At 45.1% G+C, this 23665-nt stretch overlaps 1 protein-coding gene across 1 annotated transcript in view; it reads left to right on the top strand.

The window, feature by feature from the left end:
• The window catches only part of SLC44A3 (solute carrier family 44 member 3), a 72937-nt gene that overhangs the window by 29894 nt on the left and 19378 nt on the right, over positions 1-23665 (top strand). The window contains exons 10-12 of the mRNA XM_080915126.1: positions 5137-5302; positions 13746-13902; positions 16845-16892. Coding sequence (XP_080771252.1) covers positions 5137-5302; positions 13746-13902; positions 16845-16892 — 371 coding nt within the window. The remainder of the gene's footprint in view (positions 1-5136; positions 5303-13745; positions 13903-16844; positions 16893-23665) is intronic.

Here is a 23665-nt window from a genome sequence, read left to right as displayed (position 1 = left end):
GTGTACCACTATAAACTCTCAAAAAAGCTTTAAAACTGGCCAGCAACATCAAGGCTATATAGTTTGATGAATTTTGTTCTGAGAATTCAGAAAGCTATTAGAAAGTTATCTCAAATTTAGTAGAATGTTCGGGAGACTGGAACAACGTCTCTGTTCCTTCCAGAGGACCCAGGTTCAATTCCCAACACCCAGATGGTGACTCATAAGCATCTGTACTTCCAGTTTAATAGGTTTTTAATAACTTCTATGGCCTCCATAAGCACCAGGCATACACATGGTACACACACATAAATCCAGACAAAATCTTCATGCACATAAAATTAAAATTGAAAAATTGGATGTGTCATTTAAAGAATGTCTATCCATCTCTACGTTTATCCACTCATTCAACATTTGCTGTAAGTTAAAAGTCTAAGAACACATGGACACAGCGGATTATGGTGGTACACACCTTTAGTCCTAACACTTGGGAAGCAAGTCAAGCAGATCTCTGAGGCGGAGGCCAGTCTGATCTACAAAGTGAGTTCCAGAACAGCCAGAGCTATGCAGAGAAACCCTGTCTTGAAAAATACATAAACAAACACATGGGCAATGTACCTTTCCTTATTTGGAAGACAAAGAGGAACATATATTAAGTAAGGTAGATAAATGACTGTGTGCTTGGATTCCCGGAACCCACATAAGAGCTGGACATGGTAGTAAGTAAAGCAGAGGGCAGAGGTGTCAAATGCCTGAGGCAACTGGAACTTAACTTTTGGCCATAGAGTTGTGTTTGGGTTGGGTTAGGGTTAAGATTACAGTTAGGGTTAGGGTTAGGGTTGAACAAAAGATACTTGAACAAAAACTTGAAAGCAGTATACAGGACCACAAGGCTGACTTAGGGAAGGATGAACGTTCTAAGTAGAGGGCCATGAAGAAGACAGGGTTCTGGGGACAGGAAGAAAGCACAGTTAGCTAAATGGTGCCAGAGAGAGGAGAGGGGCAGAGGGAGAGGGAGAGAGAGAGAGAGAGAGAGAGAGAGAGAGAGAGAGAGAGAGAGAGAGAGATTCATGAAGGTAGTCTGGAGAACAGACAGGATCCGATGTTCATTTTAACAGTAGTAATGCAGGCTGGATGGAGATGGTGAGGAATGCCTACCGGGTCTTTGTAGTGCAGTGTGACATACTGGGCTCTGAGGCTATGTAGAGAGTGTAATATCTGATGATGTAATAGACGGGGAAGGGAGGCAAAGGAGTTGGTGGTGGCTTTGACTTGGTTTTCTCACTTTATCGGATGCAATGGGCATCAACTGAGATGGGGCAGAAAGTTGAATGGGGCCATTTCATGAATAGAAATTAATTTCAGGAGTTATTTTTAATAATTATGGATATTTCTAATGATCAGCTGTCAGAAGTTCAGAAGGAACACATAAACAGTATTTGCGAATAGATAGAGAAAGGATTATGCTTTGAGGCATGTGTTAGAATGTCCAGGGCCAGCTATAGTGGGGCAGCTATGCTTTGGAGATGTCGTATTTTCCCCGCTTTTGTTGACTGTGTTCTTTCAAGGGCTTTAGCCATCTGGATGGTTTTGGTCTCTGGACGTTCTTGTTGTAGTAGTTACTTTGAGGGGGTGAACCTCCATGATCCTGGTCTTGTAGGCCTCTGATGGGTGTCTTTGGGCTGTATGGTCCCAGACCTATGTCTGTATGGTTCAAGAGCCTTGGGTCTGATGAAGGTGGGCAGAGAGGTGGCAGGAAAATGGAGGTCCCCGGGGCTATCAGACTGCTCAGGGCAGCTTGGCTTGGCCCAGAGGGCTCAGAGAGCAGGGAAGATGGGAGGGAGAAGGGAAGTTTAGCTGTAAGTTCAGGAGTCTGATGAAGGTAGAGGAGAGAGAATGTAGAGGTAGGAGAATGGTGACATTTCATCGTTAAGATGCCCTGGAAGACCAGGGTGTAGCTCAGCGGTAGAGCACTTGCTTAGACTTGCTCTTGAAAAATAGATAAATGGGCTCTGGAGGTGAGAAAGGACAGCATGGTGGGTTGAAAGTGAAGGCCAGAGTTGATGACAAAGGTGCCATTCTGGGAAAGACTTTGCCAGGCATCTGAGTTGGTTCGGTGTCTAAGGCAGGAATGAAGACTTCAGCATTGACTTACTATGGCAACTTGGAGGTCAGACCATTGTGAGTGTAGAGACACGAGGAGGCTCTGATGGGCATTTAACAGAGGTGTGAGGAAAGGAGTTAGAAGATCTAATATAGAGGATGAATCTGGAGGGATTTAGCTATGAAAGAGGCAGAACAAAGGAAATAGTCCAGAGCAGATTTTTTTAAGTGGAGACAGTTAATAACAGCTCAAGGAAGGAACTATTCTGATGGGAGCCGGAGATCTAGTGGCAGGGTTGGCCCTAGGCTCAAGGGCAGCTTATTGTAAGAGCTGGGGTTAGATTCCAGACATATTGATAAGTGTGCTTGGGGAGTTGGCATGAGGAGAGGTCTTGTGATTGCCTCATTTTTCCTTGAGCAACAGGAAGTGAGGTTGTTGGCTCTGTGGCTGAAGGGGAGATTAGAAAGCAGTTGTTTAGACAAGATGAATGAACAAATATGTTCACCTGTAAGTCCCTCAGACTCTCCGAGGAGGTACTGTCTAGGGTTCCTTTGCCTCTTCCACTTTTGCTCCTAATAGCTGTCGTCCATCCAAATGCCCGAGTTCTGTGCTCAGGAAGTGTTTAACGTCAGCACTGAGATCATTTTACCTATGATTCATTTGTAGCCAACTCTTGCTGGTCTTAGCCCCTCATCCATTGATTACACTTGTTAGTATATAGCATTTAGAGTCGTGATACAATGGAGTCACAAGAGATTGAGAAGTAGCTGTTACTATCCTTAAGCGAAACAGATTTCTAGAAGGTTCCATGGTTTGTTTGTGGTTGGTCAGCCGCCCTCTTGCCTGCACCAACATGGTCCATCCAGGAGAGGGCAGTCCTGCATGCATAAGCATGCCTGCCCCACCCTCAGGCTCTGGAACAGTGACTGTGAAGATCATTCTGTTTCCAGGTTGTCCCATTCAAGCCACAGTCCCTGATCCTTTATGAGATATGATTAAAGCAGTGGCCCTCTTGTGGTGTTTTCCTCCCAGGTGGCATTTGGCATCACATGAAGATATTTTGAACTATCATAAATGGGGAGTAGAGATAAAGCAGACTCCTAAACACCCACAAAAGCACAAACAATCACAACATTCTACAAATATCTGCTCCAACATGCTAACAAGAGCCTTGAGAAGCTAAGCAATCCTATCCCAATGTCCATCTCTAAACAGTTCAGCCAAACGGATACAGAGGCGCAGAGAACAGACAGCTTCAGGAGGTGGAGAGATGGTTCTGGGGTGCAAGCCCTTGCTGTGCAAACTTAACATCCTGTGGTTGGATTCCTAGAACCCACACAAGAGCTGGACATGGTAGTATAAGTGTCTATCATCCTAGCATGCAACTGGAAAAGGGAGGAGGAAACAGGCAAAGAAGCGCTGGAAACTTATGTGCCAATAACCCTGGCTTATGCAGCCGTAAAGAGACTATCTCAAACAAGGTGGGAAGTCAAAGACCAATACATGAAGGTTGACTTCTGACTACCACATGCAAAGCACGGCACATGTGCCCACACCCACACACATAAGCACACCCAATTGCCGGCACATGAGGGGTATTGGCAGTTCAACCCACAGAAATTTATCAAAATTAACCTACAGGTTTTGCTTCTTTGGAAGGTGTCAAGTCTTTGAGGGTCAAGTGCATCTTGATTTGTCACTTCAGGTGCTCTACTTGCTGACTGTTATCACAAGTTTGACAAGCTAGGATACGTGTGGCAATGGCCATGCAAAGCAGCTAAGAGAAAAGATTGTCCCCTCTTAGCATCCGTACTGGCCTTCTGTCTGTCTGACTGAAAAATAGTGCCCTACTCTATGTAAATATTCTGTACATCCAAAGCATACTTTGCGCCTGGTACTCATGGTCTTGGAAATAAAGGAACTGCACGCTTCATCATGAGGGTCATTTCCTTGCTGCTGGGAACACATCTGTGTGTAGCTGCAACAAGAAATACAAAAACATGTTTAAATCATAGGCAGATTGTAGGTTTCACCAAAGATCAAAGCACCCATTTCTTCCTTATAGTAGTTTACTTGAAAAGCTAATGGGAGAATATATAGAAGTCAACCACAGGCTCAGAGGTAGGAACTGGTTTGCCAGTGTCTACGGGATTGATAGGTATCTATAATATCTACCAATATCTAAGGATTAGGTCAGAGGAGAAAGAAAAGGAAAGCATGTCAACAGTGATTATTAATATATATATTATTAATATACCCTTACTGCCCTTAAATTAATGCAGTATTGTGCTCCTGAAATACAGATCATATAAGAGTAACGGTGAGGATGATAATTCTTATCACCCATGGAGGGCTACTTTTGTGGGCCAGGCTTTATCTCAGAAACTATCCAGATTATATCTCTTTATGTTCAAAGTACAAAGAAGGAATTAGTACTCGGGAAAGACTAAGATTCTAAGAAGCCACATGATGTGTCCCAGGCTTCTACAAGAGGGTTAGCATTGAGATCTGAACCAAGGAGAGTAGGCATTTGACATGTGCCAGGAGAGTTTGCTCTTGAAATAAACTGTAAATGGAATGTGTTTGAGTAAAGGAAGATTCTAGAGAGTCTTTTGTAGAGTCTACAGGTTTTAGTTTAGTTTTGTTTTGGTGAGGAGTTCTATACTACAGTGTTAATATTGTGTGTGTTTTTGTCAGTGTAACGTATTTGGCCCACATCACACAAGATAATGTAACAGAAATTGCACAGGGCAAGGTGCCCTTCTGTTAATCATGAGATGTCACTTAAGTTAGACTCCTCAGAACCCATTTCATACCTTCAGAAGAGAATTCGTTTTAGGGTGTATGTCAACTGTCTTACAAATTCCCTGTAGTCACTGTCAATATTGTTGCCTGTACTATTTAAATTCTTAGTGTTTGGTGTATGAACTTAAACTTTGACACCTCATTTTGCATACTGCCAAAGACCACATGTGAAGAAATATGGTTCATTGAACCATCTTCCAAGGTAAGGGAAGTATTGGTGTAAAGCATGTTTGTATTATAAACTTTAGGTACTGCCCAGGTGACAGAAGGCGGCCAAGTGGAATATAAGCCTCTCTCGGGCATTCGGTATATGTGGTGGTACCATTTAATTGGCCTCATCTGGACTAGCGAGTTCATCCTTGCGTGCCAGAGGATGACGGTAGCAGGAGCAATGGTCACTTGTTATTTCAACAGGTGAGTCCAGTCTTTTGTCCCTAAGGTTTGTCTGGGTGTTTTGGCCTGCCTCTGCATCTCTGAAAATATTTGGAAGTTTTTACTCAATGCCTTAAAAGAGAGTAACAAGAATTGGGGGGGGGGGACGCTAAGCTGAAATTTGGTCTATAGGCTCACTTATTGGTCAGAGGAACCTTAACCTTAAACCTTAGACATGTCCAGGCTTTTTTGCTTAAACTATAAAATGTAGAAGAAAAAAAAATTAGACAGCAAAGTGATCATACTGCCTAGAATTTAAGAACACCTAAAAGAGAAGCTTGTATTCTCCTGTAAATATTCTAATTGACTTCAGACTTTAAATATTATGGATCTATTTTAAATACACTCCAGCAGCTATAACAATTATTTTATCTCTGTAAAAATCAGAAGAATGTGTACTTGGAAAATAATGTTACACCCTAAAGGAACTGTAAGCTATAATTCATGTCCTTAGATTTAAGTGCTAGTGAATTAATTACTTAGTTCAGTATCTATAGCACATTGCCTCATGAAAATAATGAAGGACTATTGTTCCTCCACTCCCACCCCACCCCCATTCACCTATACCTGGGCGGTTTGCATCTCCTCTCGGATTATAGCCAGAAGAGCCGGCCCAAGACAATGACAGGGTTGCACGGAACAGGCATTTTTCTCCTGGCTATGCTGGCCCTCCTCTAGTCTCTCAGAGCAAATGAGTAGGTAAACATGAGCTTTCTGGAGTAAAAAGGCCAAGCAGCCATGATTCATGCCATTGAGCAGTTGCCTCCAGATGATAAAGAGCACTGTGTAGGCTTTTAATATGGTGGTACCCTTTGGGAACCACATCATTAGGAACTCGGGAGGACCCACAAAGGGGCTGCCGCCCTTGGTTGGCACTGAGAGCCTCCCAGCAGCAGGAGTTGCTTGATCTGTAGGGAACAAAGATCTGTCCAGCCAAATTGACCCGCAGGTAACACCTGTCAGAAAGAGAGAGAACGAGAGAGAGAGACAGAGAGACAGACAGACACACACACACACACACACACACACAGAGAGAGAGAGAGAGAGAGAGAGAGAGAGAGAGAGAGAGAGAGAGAGAGAATGACTAGACCAAAGCATTTCCAGCAAGGGCTTGGATGTAGAGGCCCAGTGGTTCCTGGGTATTGATCTCCTCATCCTCACCTTCTGTCCACACTCCATCATTAAAGAATTACACAGGCCATGAGAAATGGACAAGCAATGACAGCCAATGAGAACCATCAGCCTTGAACAGTGTGACTTTGGATGCTAATTTAAAAACTAAAATAAAATTCAGCCAAATGATGAAAACTGAGGACAAGACTAAACATACTAGGAAAAGCTAGGTCTGCTTGTGAGTATTGGCTGTGTGCAGACAGTAAATAAGATGCTAGTTGAACACAGGAGCCAGAGTGGCAGGATTCAAGTATAAAATGTGCTTTAAGGTCAGTCGGATGGCTCGGCAGGTAAAAGTGCTTACCATAAAAGCCAAACGACCCAAGTTTGATCACCAGAACCCATGTTAGAAAGAGAGACTGACTTGCAGAAGTTTTTCTCTGTCCTCCACTAGGGCACCCCATGCCCTTATGTTTACACACACAGTGCACTCACAGGCACACAATAATAAATACAAATTTAGAAAGGCAGATTTAAAAATACAAATAAATAAAAAAAAATGTGCTTCCAAAGATGTTAAATCTTCAACCCTAGATTCTCTCCTTCCGTAGAAAGAGAAGAGGCCTTTGCTCTCCAGAACTATAACCCAAAAGAGGGTCTGATCATGGGGTATCTGGGGCAATCACAGCCAAGCCTGGGGCAATGCTATGCGCTGGGGCAGGGAGAGCAAGGGGAAGTCTAAGCCCGGATTAAGGATGAGCCCATAACAATACCCACATCCCACAACTCACCTCAGTTCCCAGGGTGATGGCAGCCAGGTTGGTCCTCTAAAGGGAGACGGGTCCAAGAAGCTTTCTAACCCATGTCAGGTACCACATGAGTGAGCTCCCAGAAAAACAGACTTTCAGACTCCTACACCAGCAGTGGCACTCCCTAAACAACAAGCAAGCTCTTTCCCATAGAGCATCTGTCTTAGTTTGGGTTTTACTGCTGTGAACAGGCACCATGACCGAAGCAACTCTTACAAGGGACAACATTTAATTGGGGTTGGCTTACAGGTTTAGTCCATTATCACCAAAGCGGGAGCATGGCAGTGTTCAGGCAGACATGGGGCTGGAGGAGCTGAGAGTTCTGCATCTTCATCCAAAGGCAGACAGGAGAAGAATGACTTCCAGGCAGCTAGGATAAGGATATTAAAGCCCATGCCCACAGCGACACACCTCCTCTAACAAGGCCACATGTACTCCAACAGAGCCACACCTCCAAATAGTGTCCGTCCCTGGGCCAAGCATATACAAACCACCACGGCATCCGAGTGTATTTTGAACTGTTTACTAGTGGTTATTATGCATACAAAGGAAGTGAAAGAGATTAGAAACCAAACAAAACAACGAAAGTTGCAAAGGAAGCAAGCAACAGTGCAGGGGACACACCAATAACATCATAGAGAGCAAAGAAAACTGAACTCACAGATTAAAGTGCCTCACACAAAAATGAGTATCGTGAGAGTGAGAAAGACCCTTTAATAATGAACAATTTAAAAAGTAAGAATTTTCTGTTGAATGCTTCGACTATGAAGCTGAAAAGCTCTTCCTGAAAGTTGAACAAAGAGACAAACAGGAACATATCACATAGGATAAAATGTTACGGTTATTTAAAGACCCACTATCTGACTAATATGAGAATTAGAAAGCTTTTTGGGTGGGTGTGTGGGTTTTTGTGTTTGTTTGTTTGTTTGTTTTTGAGGCAGGGTCTCATCTAGCCCAACCATAAAATGTGTATGTTGCCGAGGGTGACCTTGACTCTCTCTGATCCATTTGCCTCCTCAACTGAAGGTCTGAAATTTCAAATATACATTACAACATAGATCTTTTTAATAATAATCACAATCATAATAATTATTATTATTGTTATTATGAAAGAATGTCAAAGAAACCATGGAAGGTGAGGACATAAGTTAAAAGTCTCCAGAAGTTTCTCAAAGGAAAGGAGGAAAAAATCGGACAGAGGCTCAAACATCAGAATCAAATCTGACATTCTGACAGGCAGCAGCAGCTCTGAACCCAGAAAACAGCAGAGGACTGTGCAAACTCGCATGCTTCCAGGTCCTGACCGCCAGTTCTGTCCAGTTCCCACCCACCATCGACCAAGGGTCAATACAGTCGTGCTCACACAACATCCCCAAAGATTTCCCTGGCACCTCCTTCCTAGAGAGGAGGTTCCCCTGATAGTCCTGAGTAAACCAGGCAGGGAAAACAAAAGGTCAGGCCTAAAGTAGAGGGAGGGAGAGACAGAGACAGACACACACAACACAGTGTGTGTGTGTGAGAGAGAGAAAGAGAGACAGAGACAGAGAGACAGAAAGAGACAAACACACCCAGTGTGTGTGTATATGTGTGTATGTGAGAGAGACAGACAGATAGAGAAAGAGACAGACACACACTGTGAGTGTGTGAGACAGAGAGAGAAAGAGAGAGAGAGAGAGAGGCAGAAACAGAGAGACAAACAGAAACAGACACACGCAGAGAGAGAAGAACAGATGTGCTTAAATACATTGAAATTTACACTCAGCTCAGTGTTAAGCGAAGCCCAAGGAAAGCAAAACAAAATTTAAAAAATGTGTTATAAGTGTGAACTCCAGGAAAACCCTGAAGTTATATAAAAAAGGCAGCACAATTGATCACTGCTACTTGGATCAGTTGGAAACGGTCCTTCCTCACTGTACACTTTATTTATGTACTAATGATATGGTATAAATATTAGTGAGAAGGTGAGGAGGGCATGTTGGGGAGGCTGGGTAGAGAATGAGGCCCGACTCTTCTGTTTGGGACATCTATTATGAAATGTCATGGCGGGGAGGGTGTGGGGGAGGGGAGGATACCTGGCAGGCCCATACCAAGGTGTCCCCCTAAGAAATCAATATAAAGAAGGTCTATCTGGGGAAAGGGAGGGGAGTGAGGACCTGAGGAAGGGGCAGAGGCAGGCAGACGGGCACAGAGTCATGAGCTGAAAAATAAAGAGGGTCTGTATGGGTGGCTCAGGGGTAGAGGACTTGCCTGGCATGTGTGGAGCCCTATGTTCAATCCTCAATACCAGAAAAGAAGTCAGGCAAGATGGCATAAGAAGAGTCAAGTCATTAAGAACCTATAGTTTTAAAGTGTGGAGGTAAGCCCGAGCATCTCGAGAGAGGGAGAACTCAGGATAGGTGAAGCAAACTGCTGCCTTTCTTCAGCCTACCAACACTGTTTAGTTTATTATTTTAATTAGTATTTTGATTTAAAGTGAATTTAAAATAAAATATATGAATGTGTTGAAGATGTGGCCCAGTGCTTACAAGCAGCTCACTACAGCCTGCAACCCCAGCTCCTCTTTTGGTCTCCCATAGAAACCTATCCACATGTGACAGACATATGCATGAATTAAAAATAAAAATCAAGGGCTGGAGAGATGGCTCAGTGGTTAAGAGCACTAACTGCTCTTCAAGAGGTCCTGAGTTCAAATCCCAGCAACCACGTGGTAGTTCACAACCATCTATAATGAGATCTGATGTCTTCTGGTATGTCTGAAAACAGCTACAGTGTACTCATATAAATATAATAAATAAATCTTTTTGTAAAAACGAAATATTTAAAAAAAAAAAACAAAAATCAAAACTAAAATGCATGATAACTCATCTTTAGCACTACAATTGCCCAATCATTAAAGATTCTTCTTAGCCAGGCATGGTGACATATTCAGAAGGCAGAGGCAGGAGGCTCACCACATCCTAGTTTACATAGCAAGTTCTAGGCCAACCTTGACTACACAGAGAAACCCTGCCTCAAAACGAAGAAGCAGAGAGCCAACTTTCCTTTGGGCAGTCTGCTTCACTGAGAAAGCCCAGCTTGTTACTCATCTACCGTTCACGGTTCTCGTAGGCCATACTTGGACTTGCACACGGGCAGAACTATAGTACAGACCCTGGGCACTGACCCTTGTCCTTCATCGGAGCTTTGAGGGAGCTGAAGAGTTCGTGAAGAGACTGCCATGCTCGATTATGGGCAGCCTGGCAAGCTTACCTTCAAGGACCTTCGATTGTGTGGAGTAGCAGAAATGGCTCAGCACTTAAGAACACTTGTTGCTCTTGCAGAGGACCTAAGTTTGGTTCCCAGCACCCCGAATGGCAGCTCAGGACTACATCTAACTCCAGTTCCAGAGGGGATCCTACGTCTGGCCTCTGGGTGTGTGCTTGATACACACTCAGCACGTGCAGGTCAACACTGAGACACATAAAATAAAAGTAAATCTATCTTTAAAATGCATTTGCTTTCAAAGCATTTGCCGGGAGAGGACATCAGTAGAGACTCTGGGAAGCCAAGAGTAGTCACACACTGTACTCTCATCACTGGGGAGGACCCGGAGTTTAAAGGTCACCCTTAATCAAGGATAAGTTTGACACTAGCTACCCTGGGCATACAGGGCCCTGTCTCAGAACAGGCAGTGGGGGAGTGGGGAACTAGGGAGATGGTTCAGTCAATAAAATACAGGCCACCTTATGGGGACTGAGTTTAAACCTCAGGACCCACATAAAAAGGCCAGATACTGCACATTCACTTTTATGTATTTGTTTTTATATTCATTGGGGGTGGGGGAACCATGCACACAAGGTTGTGAAGGTCACTGTGGCTTTCAAGGGAGGAAACTCAGGTCATCAGGCTTTGCTGTAACTTTCCCCACTGAGCTGTGTCTCTCTAGCCCTGTGGTGTCAATCTGTAATCCCAGCATCAGGAAACCAGAGAGGGAGCCAGGTAGACAGTTCGGTGGGCAGTGATAGACCCTGAGTCAAAAAACAAGGTTTGGATGACACCTAAGAAGCAACATTCCACCCCTGCTATTCCATATTGACCTCTGAACTCCACATGCAGGAACACATGGGGGAGAGGATGAGGGACACACACACACACACACACACAATGTCCATGCCTATAATAAAGGCAGTTTATATTTCTTGTTGCATTGGAGAGATGACCTTAGCAGCCACCTCACAGAGAAATACAAGGAAGAGTCATGGTCTTTGCTGTGGCCCCACGGTTTTCTATCTGCTAGCAGCTTTGCTGCCCAAAGACTCAGACTCAGGGACTACTGCCCAGAACTGGCTTTGTATAATATTGGAGAGTCTCTCCAGGCTTAATCTGTTGTTCTCAGAGCCCTGAAGCGGCCGGGGTGGTAGTAAAACACTGTGTATATACCTTGACTTAAAGGTACTCTCAATCCTCACAAGACTCCTATCAAAGTTCTCACTGGTTACCCAGAGTACCTAACACCTCCAGTCAGTCCTCAAACCATAGGTCCAGACATTAGTAATATTTCCAGATTCATAAGAAAAGAATCAGATCCTCTTTCTAAATGCAGGTTTAGCTGGCTGTGAGGGAGACAGAGCTGATAAGTTCTAGCCAGTTGTGCAGTGGGAAGAAATAGCAGCTAGCATCCCTGGTGACTATAGGAAAGGGTGGTGACTTCAAAGACTTAGTCTCTCCTTTGCAGGACCGTTTCTAGATTGAAAGCAGGTATTGAGTGACTCTTGGCTTGGGTTAAAAGGGCCTTTTTTAAAAAAGTTCCCTCTCTCATCATGTGATAACCCAGCTTCTGGACCTCTGTGTCCTCCTCCAGCCAAGCCCTGCAGAGCCTAGCAGTGTGACTCAGGAGGGAAGGCAGGGCCCCCACTCTTCTGTCCCAAATGACTCATCCCACTGTGGTGAAACCTGCTCAGAAATCTGATGCCTAAACCCAGACTTCAGTACCTGGAGGACCAGATCTCAAGGCCCATTTACAGTGGCCTGTGAATCATTTATTTCCTAGGCAGATGGGAAGCAGGTGTCCTCTTCAGCATCTCGCTCTCTTAAGCACTGCAGGAAGTTCTAAAGCGTATAAATCTCAACGGAAAGTAAACATTAGGAAAAAGAAGAGGAGATGGGGAAAATGTGTCAGAATTTCCTGGCCTAATCTTCCAGTATCAAATCAAAATGACAAAATAGATTTGCACCCCACCCCCAGGATCTTCTGTCGCCTAGGCTGGCTTCAAATTCACTGTATAGGGAAGAAGGACATTAAACTTTTGATCCTCCTGCCTCTGCCTCCTCCTGAGTGCTGGAATTATAGGTAATAGCACCACGCAGGGGTCATCCGTAGCTGGGGATTGAACTCAAGACTTTGTGCATGTTAGGCAAGTACTCTACCAAGTGAGCCGCCCGGAAACACATAGTGTTTGGGGAGGCAGCCGGGGTGCAGTCCTGCTCCAGGCTTGCTGCCATGTTCGCTTTCTCTTCCTGAATGACTTAGAGCAAAATTCAGCCGATGCCAACTCTTGAGACCTAGCTGGCTACGGGCCTTCTCCTCCCTCAGACCCCACGCCACTGCCAAAACCCTATTTCATAGTGACTTAGAAGGCTAGGGCCAGTTGTAGAGGAATCTTTTTCTAAAGAAAGCAAGCTTCACTTGGAGCGCGTGAAGTTACTTCTGGGAAACTTGTCTAAAGCAGCGTCCCTGGGAACTCAGGGTCACATGGAGAAGGTCAGCAAGAGGGTGATGTCAGCCAGAGGGTGACGTCAGGGCTCCTTTCTTTTCACTTTCAGGTTTGGGGGGGGGGCTGCTCCATTCTGTTCTCTCTTCCCCTTTCTGGCTCTGTGGAGCTGACCTGCCCTCATTCTTAGAAGCTCTGTCATTATGAGTCCAGTAAATGATTCACACTTAAGTGATTTTTAAGTAGAAGAAATTTTAACGGAGAAGAAACCAGCTGGTATAAGGGAACCCAAAGCTGTGCAGAAGCTAACTGGCCCAACTTTGTTGACTCTTCCCTTCAAACCGAGGCTCTTGGTCACCTTTGCTGGCCTGGGTCCTGATCATGTGGCTTGGTGACGGCTGTCATCACCAAGTTAATACTGGCAATAATTGCACGTGTCCCTCTGTCACTTAAACAGCGAACATGTGACAGACTTAACCTATTGCAAAGGAAAATAATGTCAACGGACAACCAGAAGGGCAGATGGAAGGACCAAGAACTATAAGAAAGAAGCACGTATATTTTAACTCACTGATATTTTTTTCTCTTTTGTGTTTTTTTTTACACACGAATCTCCCCCCCCCCCCCCATAAATTAGCAATTAGCACAAGATGTAAGGTAGCCTTGGCTACCAAGGAGAATAAAAATCTCTACACGTACTTACGACCTCACCACTTAACAGGTTGTTAATGCCAAAGAGGATCTGAACCAGAGAGAACCCTCTTGTTGCTTTTTAAACGGTGAGTTTTAAATCCTCTTTTCCTCTGTTCCCAGGAATCAAAATGACCCGCCTGCCCGTCCAATCCTTTCGTCTCTGTTCATCCTTTTCTGCTACCACCAAGGAACTGCAGTGAAAGGGTCATTTTTACTCACCGTGACAAGGATCCCAAGAGTTCTTTTCATGTACATTTATAGCACTCTGAAAGAGCCGGTAAGACAACACCCTCAAGCCTATGAGTTAAGGATTGGGAATTTAAGGTCCCTGTGCTGGCCTTATTCGGGGACTCAGACCCCACTCCCCAAGCTTTTAGTCCTGGCTGAGGAAGGAGTAGTTGTGTGTTAGCTGGAATTCTAATTAAAATGCTGAGCAAATGCTTGAATCCTGGCAGAGTAATTTTAGCTAAAGCTCGTGTCTCTTTCTCGCGCTTGTTTGTAAGCTCCATGCGTTATGAAGTAGGAATAATAGTTGTTTTGTTCTCATGCCGACACACTCCCTGCCTGCTGTGTTGCCAGTGGGTGCCATGGGAAGCGACCGGTGAAAAGAAGTGTGTGTGTGTGTGTGTGTGTGTGTGTGTGTGTGTGTGTGTGTGTGTGTGTGGTGCGCGAATTCGTGCACGCTTGCACTCATGTGTCCACGCTCACACACACTTGAGAATGAGAAATGGACAAGCTGACCTACATTTCAGCTCACAGGACAGAAGACTGTGGGGCTTTTGTGCTCGGCGTTTTTGCCTCCTCGGGTTTTATTTCCATGCGCATTTAGTTATGAAAGCCAGTGGAAACCAGAACACCAGGAAAACAGCTGTTCTCATGGCGTCCCTAAGCTGCCACACAAGGGAGGCTTGGACTTTCCCCAACTTTCCTGTACTCACACAATGCTAATCCTTCTCCGCCTCTGTTCCCACCTTGGGGGTTTGTGACTGGCTCTGAATTTCACCAACCTACCTGATTCCAGCCCTCTGTTTGTAGTCACAGGACTTTAATAAATAAGGAAGTTTTACGTTGGCTCACCTTGTTCACAGTTAATTGCATTTGTTTTTAAAAACGGAAACCTAAATTGTCGATATCTTAAAGTCTACAATCAAGCTTTTAGCCTAGCATATTGATTAGGAACAGTGAGTCTAACTGCACACTGGCTTCCTTATCTTACTGTGCTGAGCAACTGACTATAAAATGTTTTTCTGCGGTTCCTATTCAAGTCTTGCTTGGCTGCCTTTTGGAGACTTAAAGAGACAGTTTTGCCTGGCTCAGTGCAAATCTAAGTAAGCTACTGCTGTCTTTGTAAACCTAAAATTGGGGTTTTTCCTTCCTTCCTTCCTTTCTTCCTTCCTAAGGTTTATTCATTTTATTTAAGTACATGCGTGTGAGCCTGCTTGACCATATGTGCCAAAAGAGCATCAAATCCTCTGGAACTGGTTACAGATGGTTCTGTGCCACTATGTAGGTGCTGGGAAACAAACCTGGGGCCTCTGCGAGGGCAGCCAGTGTTCTTAACCGCTGAGCCATCTCTCCAGCCTCAGTAAAGGGTTTCTTGAAGTACAGAATCATGCTTTACTTTGATCTTAAATATATTCATGTCAGGTAAGTATTTTGTACAGATGGAGCACACATCTAAATCTATATTTTGTTAATATAGATTTATGATATGTATATATACAAGTATGTTGGCTACTAATACATATATTTAACAATGAATGTATTCATTTATTTAACATGTGAATTAGTAATTGGTAATTATAAATCAATGAACAGCTGAGAGCTTGCTGTCCCCTACTGAGCAAGGGGACTTAAGCCCTTTGGGAAAACAGCCTCCATAAACCCAAAAAGAAATCTGTGGGAGACAGAGGTCTTGCTGACCGGGTTTAAAGGGTTATTCATCACTTCCCAGATTCCACAGTGAGCAAGGCACCCAAACACCCACACAGTGATGCCGCTGAGTTAAAATATGGCCTCTCATAGGCCGTCATAGCATCCTTCCAGCTCTGCCCTGTGTCTACAGCATCAGCACCTCTCACAGCCTCACCTGCCAACTCTCCTGTGTTGGTCTCACTCACAATTGCTGCCAAGCTAAATCCTGCCCACCTCAAGTTTCATCCAGTTGAATTAACATGGGGATAGAAAAAAAATGCCTGTAAGACTGAGTAGGCTAGTTGAGAGCTGTTAGCTGTTTTGGGTGTTTTGTCTGTTTTGTTTGAACTCTGGATAGTAGGTGAGACACAGCAACCAACCCTCAGTCAGCCACTTCACTCAGCTTTTATTTTTAAATCTTCAAAATGTCTGTCTGTCTATCTATCTATCTATCTATCTATCTATCTATCTATCTATCTATCTATCTATCTATCTATCTGTTATCTGGGGCAATGCAGGTCCTGGGAATTCAACTCAGGCGTTACTATTGAGCACTTTTGTCTCCTGAGGCAGCTCTCCAGCTTGATATATATATCAAGAGCTTAGAGCCACCCTTCTCCAGCTAATTTATTCTCAAGCTACACACTCAAATTAGATTTCAGAGGACTGATTGATTGAAATTAGTCTGAAAACCTCACGATAGGACTTATTTTCCCCAACATTAACCATGATTATTTATGTGGGCTCATGACTACACATATACTATCTACAATATATGATTTGGATCTCTTGTTGCTGACAAATAATTTGCAAACTACGAATTCAAAAATCAAGGTGTTCAAGGCACGGAGGCGTATATGCACGGTCTCAGTCCTCTGCAGGCTAAGCGGAAGAATCAAGAGCTCAGGACTAGTCTGGACTATACAACACCTTTGTCTCAAGAAATAAAATAAAACAATGTAGCCAAGAATTGTGGTCCATACCTAAAATACTTAAGTTTGGGAGACAGAAGCAGGAGACACAGGAGGATTGTAAGGCTAGCCTTCTCTACAAAGTAAGTTTAAGGCCAGCTTTAGGCTATTAGAAACCCTGTCCTTAACACACATGCGCGCGCGCGCGCGCACACACACACACACACACACACACACACACACACACACACACACGCACGCACGCTCACCCATACATAGACCCACAAATGGAAATAGCCCTCCTGTCAGAGACAAGTTGCTAACCCTCTCTCTGTCATCTTCCTATGTGTCCCTATGTGTCTTCGTGGCTTGGACCTACCTGACCTGATCTCAGCAGCGCAGTGCTTGGTGTCTCGACAGATATCCGTACCATCTCAACCAGGTATGTGCCCTCCCTTTGCCTGAGGGTCGAGGGTGGCTTCTAGTGCTTCGATCAGCTGATTGGGGGGGGGGTTGTGTAATTATTTCAACTTTTCAGTCATGCAGTGTGTCAAGTTCACTTTATGCTGCTAGAATTTAGTCACAGACAGAATGTGAAGAAACACACATGGCTGTGTTTCAATAAAACTTTATTGATAGACTCTGAAATCTGAACATCGGGTGATTTCTCATGCCAAGAAATGTTTTTCTCTTGCCTTTCCCATAGTGTTGTAGATGCCATTCTCAACCCCAGCCTGAGGAAGGCAGGGTGGGGGTCTGTTAAACTGACTATACTCCTCCCTAGGGCTGTGGTTTACAGACCCCATTACCTGGGAACTGTAGGATATTACAACAGCTTGTCAAACTCTAAACAAATTACTTTCTTTTTCTAAAATGAAAAAGGGGCCTGAGATTTTTGACATTTGAGCATAAAGAATATCCATCACATGAGAGCAAATGTTGGGGTCTCAGAAGCCACAATTCTTCTGAACGAGGAGAATTGTTTCCCAGTTTTTCTACTGTTTACCAGCCCTTCCCATCCAAGCTACAAATATCCTTTTTTAAAATATTTCAAATTGATGGAGACTTAAATAGATGTTTTCTTTTTCTGTAGCTCATTTAGGAACATTTAATAACCCTTAGTCACATTTACACAAAGCAGTGCCTTTTGTTAGGCAGCAGGGGCGTTTCATAATTTAAGTGTGCACAGAAATCTCACTTAGAAAAGTCGTTCTTATAATGGCCCATCCTCCTAACAGATGCTCCACCAGAAGTAAAGGGGCTAATTAGGCCATCTATGTTTGATGTCTTATAAGTGGTATTTAGAATACCTTTCATTATACAGGGAAAGTGTAGCATCCTTTTTTTTTTTTTTTTTTAAAGCCCTGTTCTATTTTTAAGTTTGAATCTGGGTGTGCATTTTAGAATGCATTTGGATCTAAATACCACAAGCCACTATATATAAAACGAAATAAGACAATGTGGCGTTTTTTCACAAAGGTGGGGCACATAGCAAGTCAAGCCATGCCTGGTGGATATACTCAAGGATTAAAATGCCAGGCCTCTCTCCTCAACGCCTCGTGGATGAGGCTGAACACCTGCTGATGGCATAGAGGTTTTGAGATGCGTTGGCACTTGGAAATGAGATAAGATTTCCTTGCACCAGATCCGCCGTGGGAGTGTGCCGGGTAATAAGAGTAAACTGGTCTTGCTCCAGCTCTGAGTCAGTGCAACGATCAGGAGTGGCTCTCTGAGATTCTGACCTTGGGGTATGTGCTGTGGCCTTCACTGTCATGGCCTCTTTGCGTAAGAACCATTGGGAGTAGGAGGCCAGGAAAGAAGAGTTGAAGGGGGAGGAATGGAACAGAAGGAAAAGATGGAAGTGAGCCTTGACGGGAGAGAAGGGTTTGGAAGGAACTGGTCTAAATGGCTTTCTGAAAGTGAAGTAAATGCTTAAGAAAGAAGGCAGATGGTGAAGATTAACCATCCTGGGACAGGGGAGATACAGAGGAGGAATAAAAACGGAACAGTGACACGCAGAATGCATAATACAGACAACTGCCATAGTTAACAGGGAAAGGGCAGTCTTTCTTATAAACAACAAAAAAAAGGATGCTCTCTCACTATATTTATATATAATCCCACCAAAAATAAAAAAATAATTAAAACTGGAGCACAGAACCAAATCCTGTCAGTAACCATGGGTTTGGGCAGAGACACAGAGATCTTAATCTCCCAGGAAGAAGAATGGACACAGGAGAGGCTGAGCCGGTAGAGAGCTAACCTAGCGTGCTCATCCTGTACCCCTGTGGCCCCAGCACTGTGGAGCGGGAGGTGGGAGGATGGGGGAATTCAAGGCTAGATTCAGCTACTGAGAAAGTTCAAGGCTAGTCTGAGTTACACAAGAGTGAGAAGAGGGGGATGGGGTAGGGAGCCCGGGGAGGGGGATGGGGTGGGGAGGATAATGATGATAAAATGCTAGTCAACACAGCTGTCAGCCTCATCCGGCCAGAACAAAGGAAAGTGAGTTCAGAGTGAAGAAATGAATTTAGATTAGATTTCGAAATAGTCTAATCCCGTTGGGCTAGGTTATTTCGGGGGTGGGGAGAAGCGTGGGCATCTCTATGCCTGGAAATCAGATACAGAAAAGGCCAGAGCCTGTTTGATGGGAAGGAAGCTAGGGAAGCTGGAAGAGGATCAAATGCATCGTCCCACTCAGCACCCAGATTCTTTCCCTGCCGTTCTGAGGCCACTCGGTTAATCGCTGCTCCCTTAAAAGCCTCATTTGTCTTCCTTATGACCTGGGGACAGACGAGGGCAGGTAGCAGTTTCTGCCTTTTGTAGACACCCAGCCTAAGGCTGCATGGTACTTCATTTGTAGTGTGGGGGAATAAATCTCCAAACCTCATCCTTGGTCATTTACGTCTCTCTGACTCCTAAATACCAAATGTGTGTAAAACAGTAGGGTCACCTCACACATTCACTTGTGCAGGGGTCATTTATTCGTTTATGCTGTGTGCAATCATTTGAGTCTGGACATAGTAGGGGAGGGGAACCATGTGGATTTGAGCTGTGTGTGTAGCAGAAAGAAACACATGCATGAGACATATATGTAACAGTAAGGAAAAAAAGGTAGATGCTCAGAAAAGGACAACTTGATAATTCAGTAACTGTGAATATCACCAGCTAATAAAACAGTGATACTGTTGGCCGTAGGCTATTGGCACCAACTTCCAATTGATCCTGAATGGTGTAGTAGTATCTCCAATTTATGGGCCAGAAGACTGAGGCTTGAATAAAGCCCATAATCAATGTCAGAAGTAGGAGTCATTTGACCTCCACAACCAAGATTTACAGCTGAGGCCTTTCTAACCAGTCTCAGAACCACCGCTGGAGCTACTCCCAGCATTTTCCAGTCCAGACAGGCTACCTTGATGGGGGTTGGGAGTGGGGTTGCTAAAGGCAGCCTCAGAGAGGACCAAAGGTGTCTAGGGCCACCAGATGCTTCAGTTATGAATCCAGCAGTTTCAGGCCAGGGAAGCCTTCACTGTGTGGCCCACTCAACCTCCTGTCCTCCTCAGGCTAGTCAGTATGGTCCAGGCTTCTGTTCCCAGAAGCTAGTTCATCTCAGTCTCGATGGCAAACGAAGCCCAGACTCTCCCTGCTCTCTTACCAACACCTTTCAGGGACCCAGATCAAATCTTCCCCTGGGATCCAGGTTGCTAACCACTCAACTAGAAAGCCTGAGTTCTGTTTCTTACTGTCCTCACCCAATTCCCCATAAGAATGCCTTCCCACCCACATTCGGAGTATCTGCCCCAGTTCTGGTGGTGGCTTTATTTAAATCACTGTCTCTTTAAGTACAAATACACTGGGGGCAGGGGTGGGGTCACAATACTCCCACAGATGCTTCTACATTGATTTGAAAACAGGCTATTTTTTTTTCAAATTTTAGAGAAAATTTACAAAATTCCATTCAATTTTTTATTGTTTCTTTTTTTTTTTTAAAGATTTATTTATTTTCTGAATGTGAGTACACTGTAGCTGTCTTCACACCAGAAGGGGCATCAGATCTCATTACAGATGGTTGTGAGCCACCATGTGACTGCTGGGATCTGAATTGAGGATCTCTGGAAGAGCAGAACATGAGCCAACTCTCTAACCCCTATTTTTAAAATTTTACTTGTCACTTTAAGCAGTCTTCCTCTTCTATTTTGTTCCTCCCAGCAGAAGTGGGAGTGGGTGTATAGGAAGAGAGCTTCCGGGTGATGCCAAAACCATTTGAAAACTACCAGTCTCCTGGGGGAATCTCCCAGCAAATGGCAGCTCCTTAGTCTTGCTCTGTCTTGCAGCTGTCTGCCTCTTCCTGCTTTGTGTAACTTGAGCTGGGTGCTCAACCTCAGGAGATTCTGTGGGTTGAAAGGGTTGGGCTAAGTAACTCCCACTCCCATAGAGAGCCTCTTGACACTTGTTGGGGTACCTAGCTCAGAGCAGAGGTGTGCAGATTCCACTCCACTCAGTCATGTGCCTGTGAACCGAGACTAGGAACTGTTTTCCTGTGCTCCAAATCAACATGGTCTCCCCCCCCCCCCACCTCCCCAAATGCTTCCTAATCCATGTCAAGACTGACCCTGGAATCATGACAATCTCTTTCTGGCCATTTGGAATCTTGAGGTGGGGGGGGGGGGCGCTCTCAAGTGTCTCTCTGGGTCCACTTAGAGAGTTTCTGCTGGGCCATGAAACCCGGCATATGGGCTGGAGAGATGGCTCAGCAGTTAAGACCATTGACTGCTCTTCCAGAGGTACTGAGTTCAAATCCCAGCAACCATATGGTAGCTCACAACCATCTGTAATGGAATCTGATACCCTCTTCTGGTGTGTCTGAAGACAGCTACAGTGTACTCATATGAATAAAATTGAATCTTAAAAAAAGAAGAAGAAAAGAAAACCAGCATATATAATCATCAGTGAGACTCAAGACAGTGGCCATTATGGTTAGCCTTAGAAGTGGGCTATTGTGCCCGGCACTGTACCATCTCGTTTCTCTATAGGTGATCACACAGGAAGACAGGCGTGTCTCCCTGAGGAGAGGACAGTTGCACTAACAACCCTGAAGCAGACTGTCAGGAGTGCAGCCTTCTTTCCTTTGCCATCTGTCTGGATGTGAGCTAAGCCAGCACAGAGATTGTTGCTTCCCCGGCATTTGCATGAAAGCACGGGCGGCTCAGCCTTTCCTGAGCAACAAGCAGGGTTGTCAGGGAGGTTCACACAGTACCATTCATTTGAGTACAGGTAGAGCTTGCTGCTCATCTCCCCTCCCTCCTCCCACCTACTCCTCCCTCCCCTTCTGCCTGCCAGTCAATGAAAAGCCCGCCTGTCTTCCAAGCGTTTATAGTTGACTTGACTTAGTAAAATCTTAAGCCTCTGTCCCTGGACCGTGCAGTGAGCGCCACCTCAGTGCCCGCCACCTCAGTGCCCGCCTTCCTCTCCATCCATGAGGAGCAGAACTCCATGACTTCTTCACATCAGGTTTCGGTTCATCCCAAGCCAGAGGTGGCAGATCTCCACTGACACTTCTCCCCCTTTTCCAGAGCAGCACGTGCATGTCAGGAAAGGGGTGCAATGAACAGTGAGGAACATCTCTAGCTAGAATCTGTGGGTGATGAAAAGAGGCCTAGGACAAAGTCCTTTTAGTCAGCAATGTGGTCCCAATAGTCACTCTGGTCATAGAACATCCAGGCAGCCTTTCTTTCTAAGGCCGAGGTGGCTCAGGCCCCCTCCTTCCCCTGCTGGCTGGCTCAGAGCTATCCTTGGGCAGCCAGCTGTTGAGAGAGAGCTCTAGGGAGGTGCCCCCTGTGTGCTCGTTCTAGAGGGGAATGCACATGTGCAGCCATATTGACAGTTCGCATGAAGGCTTGTATATATTCCGTGATAATCCCCCGCCTGCAGCTGTCTCACAGCAAATGCTATTACCCCTGCTTTAGATAGAAAGGAATTAAGGCTCCTCTTTGTCAGAGGCCCCAGATTGTCTGGAAGAAAAGGAACCGAACCTTGTGCTTCCCAGTGTGCGGCTCGGGAGCTGCTGCTGGGTTAGCCCGGGCTTTGTGCGCCTGTCCCAGGCCAGCTCGCACCTGCTGTGAGCACGCTGCAAGTGTCAGGGCTTAAGAGGGTGAGGCCATCTCTAAGTGGACCTTGGCACACCCTCGGTTCTGGGGGACAGGCACAGGGAGCAGCTGCCACCTTGGACGATTAAATAACAAAATCAAAATCAGAAGAATCTGGGTGACAATGGCTCCATAAGTCAAACGTGGGTTTTTACCAGTCCTGGGGAACTCCTTGAAGTCCTTCCTAACTTGAGATTCTACTTTGGGGGGGGGTTATTAAATGAAGGGTTGAATCACTATCAGGGAGGGAGGTGGATTGATGCAGGGGTACCTGGCCAAAAAGGCACCTCTGCTAGGAAGTGACTGTATTCAGCATAAATTCACACTGATTTCCTCCCAAGTGTGCTACCCAGATACAAGCATGCCTGCCATGTATGGGGTACTTACAGATGCTATGCTGAGCGCTCTTACTTCACCTGTATTACCTTCAAAGGGCCTCAGCCATCAGCCCTTGAGGGGTGCACTGTTATTCTCTTCCGAACAGATGATAACATTTAAACATCTAGAGCCAAAAGGAAATTCAGAGTTGCCTCTTGAGCTTTGGAAGACACAACAGGCCTTCCTTGTCAACGTTCAAGACTGTTGAGGCACAAGAGTGGAGCCTGAAAATAACACCTCAAACACCAGATGAGCTGGTTTGTGGGGAAATGTATCCCATGACTGCTTGTCAATGGCTCACCCTACCTCAGAGGGACCAAGCCACTCTCTCACAGGTCTGACCCAGAGTGGAAGCTGGGGATGGGAGTGCAGTGTCTGTGACTGCAGGACACACCCCTCCAAGAGAGTCAGGAGAGGGTTAGCAAGCCTGAGCTCTGCTCCGCATCCCCCACACTGACTCCTGAGGTCTCCCCTAGAAGAAACTTGACCAGTAAACACCAGGAGATTCTGGGTGACACTGGCTCCATGATTCAAACATGGGTTTTGCCCAGTCCTGGGCAACTCCTTCCACAGGCTAGGTCCCCCAGCCCCTCAGACATCAGGAGACACATTCCCTTCAGTACAGCAAAATTCGTAGGCCAGAGGTATTGGTGCCTTATCCAAGGTTCCAAGGTGAGCAGAGTACTTTCATTCC

Source organism: Micromys minutus (assembly GCF_963924665.1).
Source record: "Micromys minutus genome assembly, chromosome: 4".
Taxonomy (NCBI): domain Eukaryota; kingdom Metazoa; phylum Chordata; class Mammalia; order Rodentia; family Muridae; genus Micromys; species Micromys minutus.
This window is presented reverse-complemented; position numbering and strand designations above follow the sequence as displayed.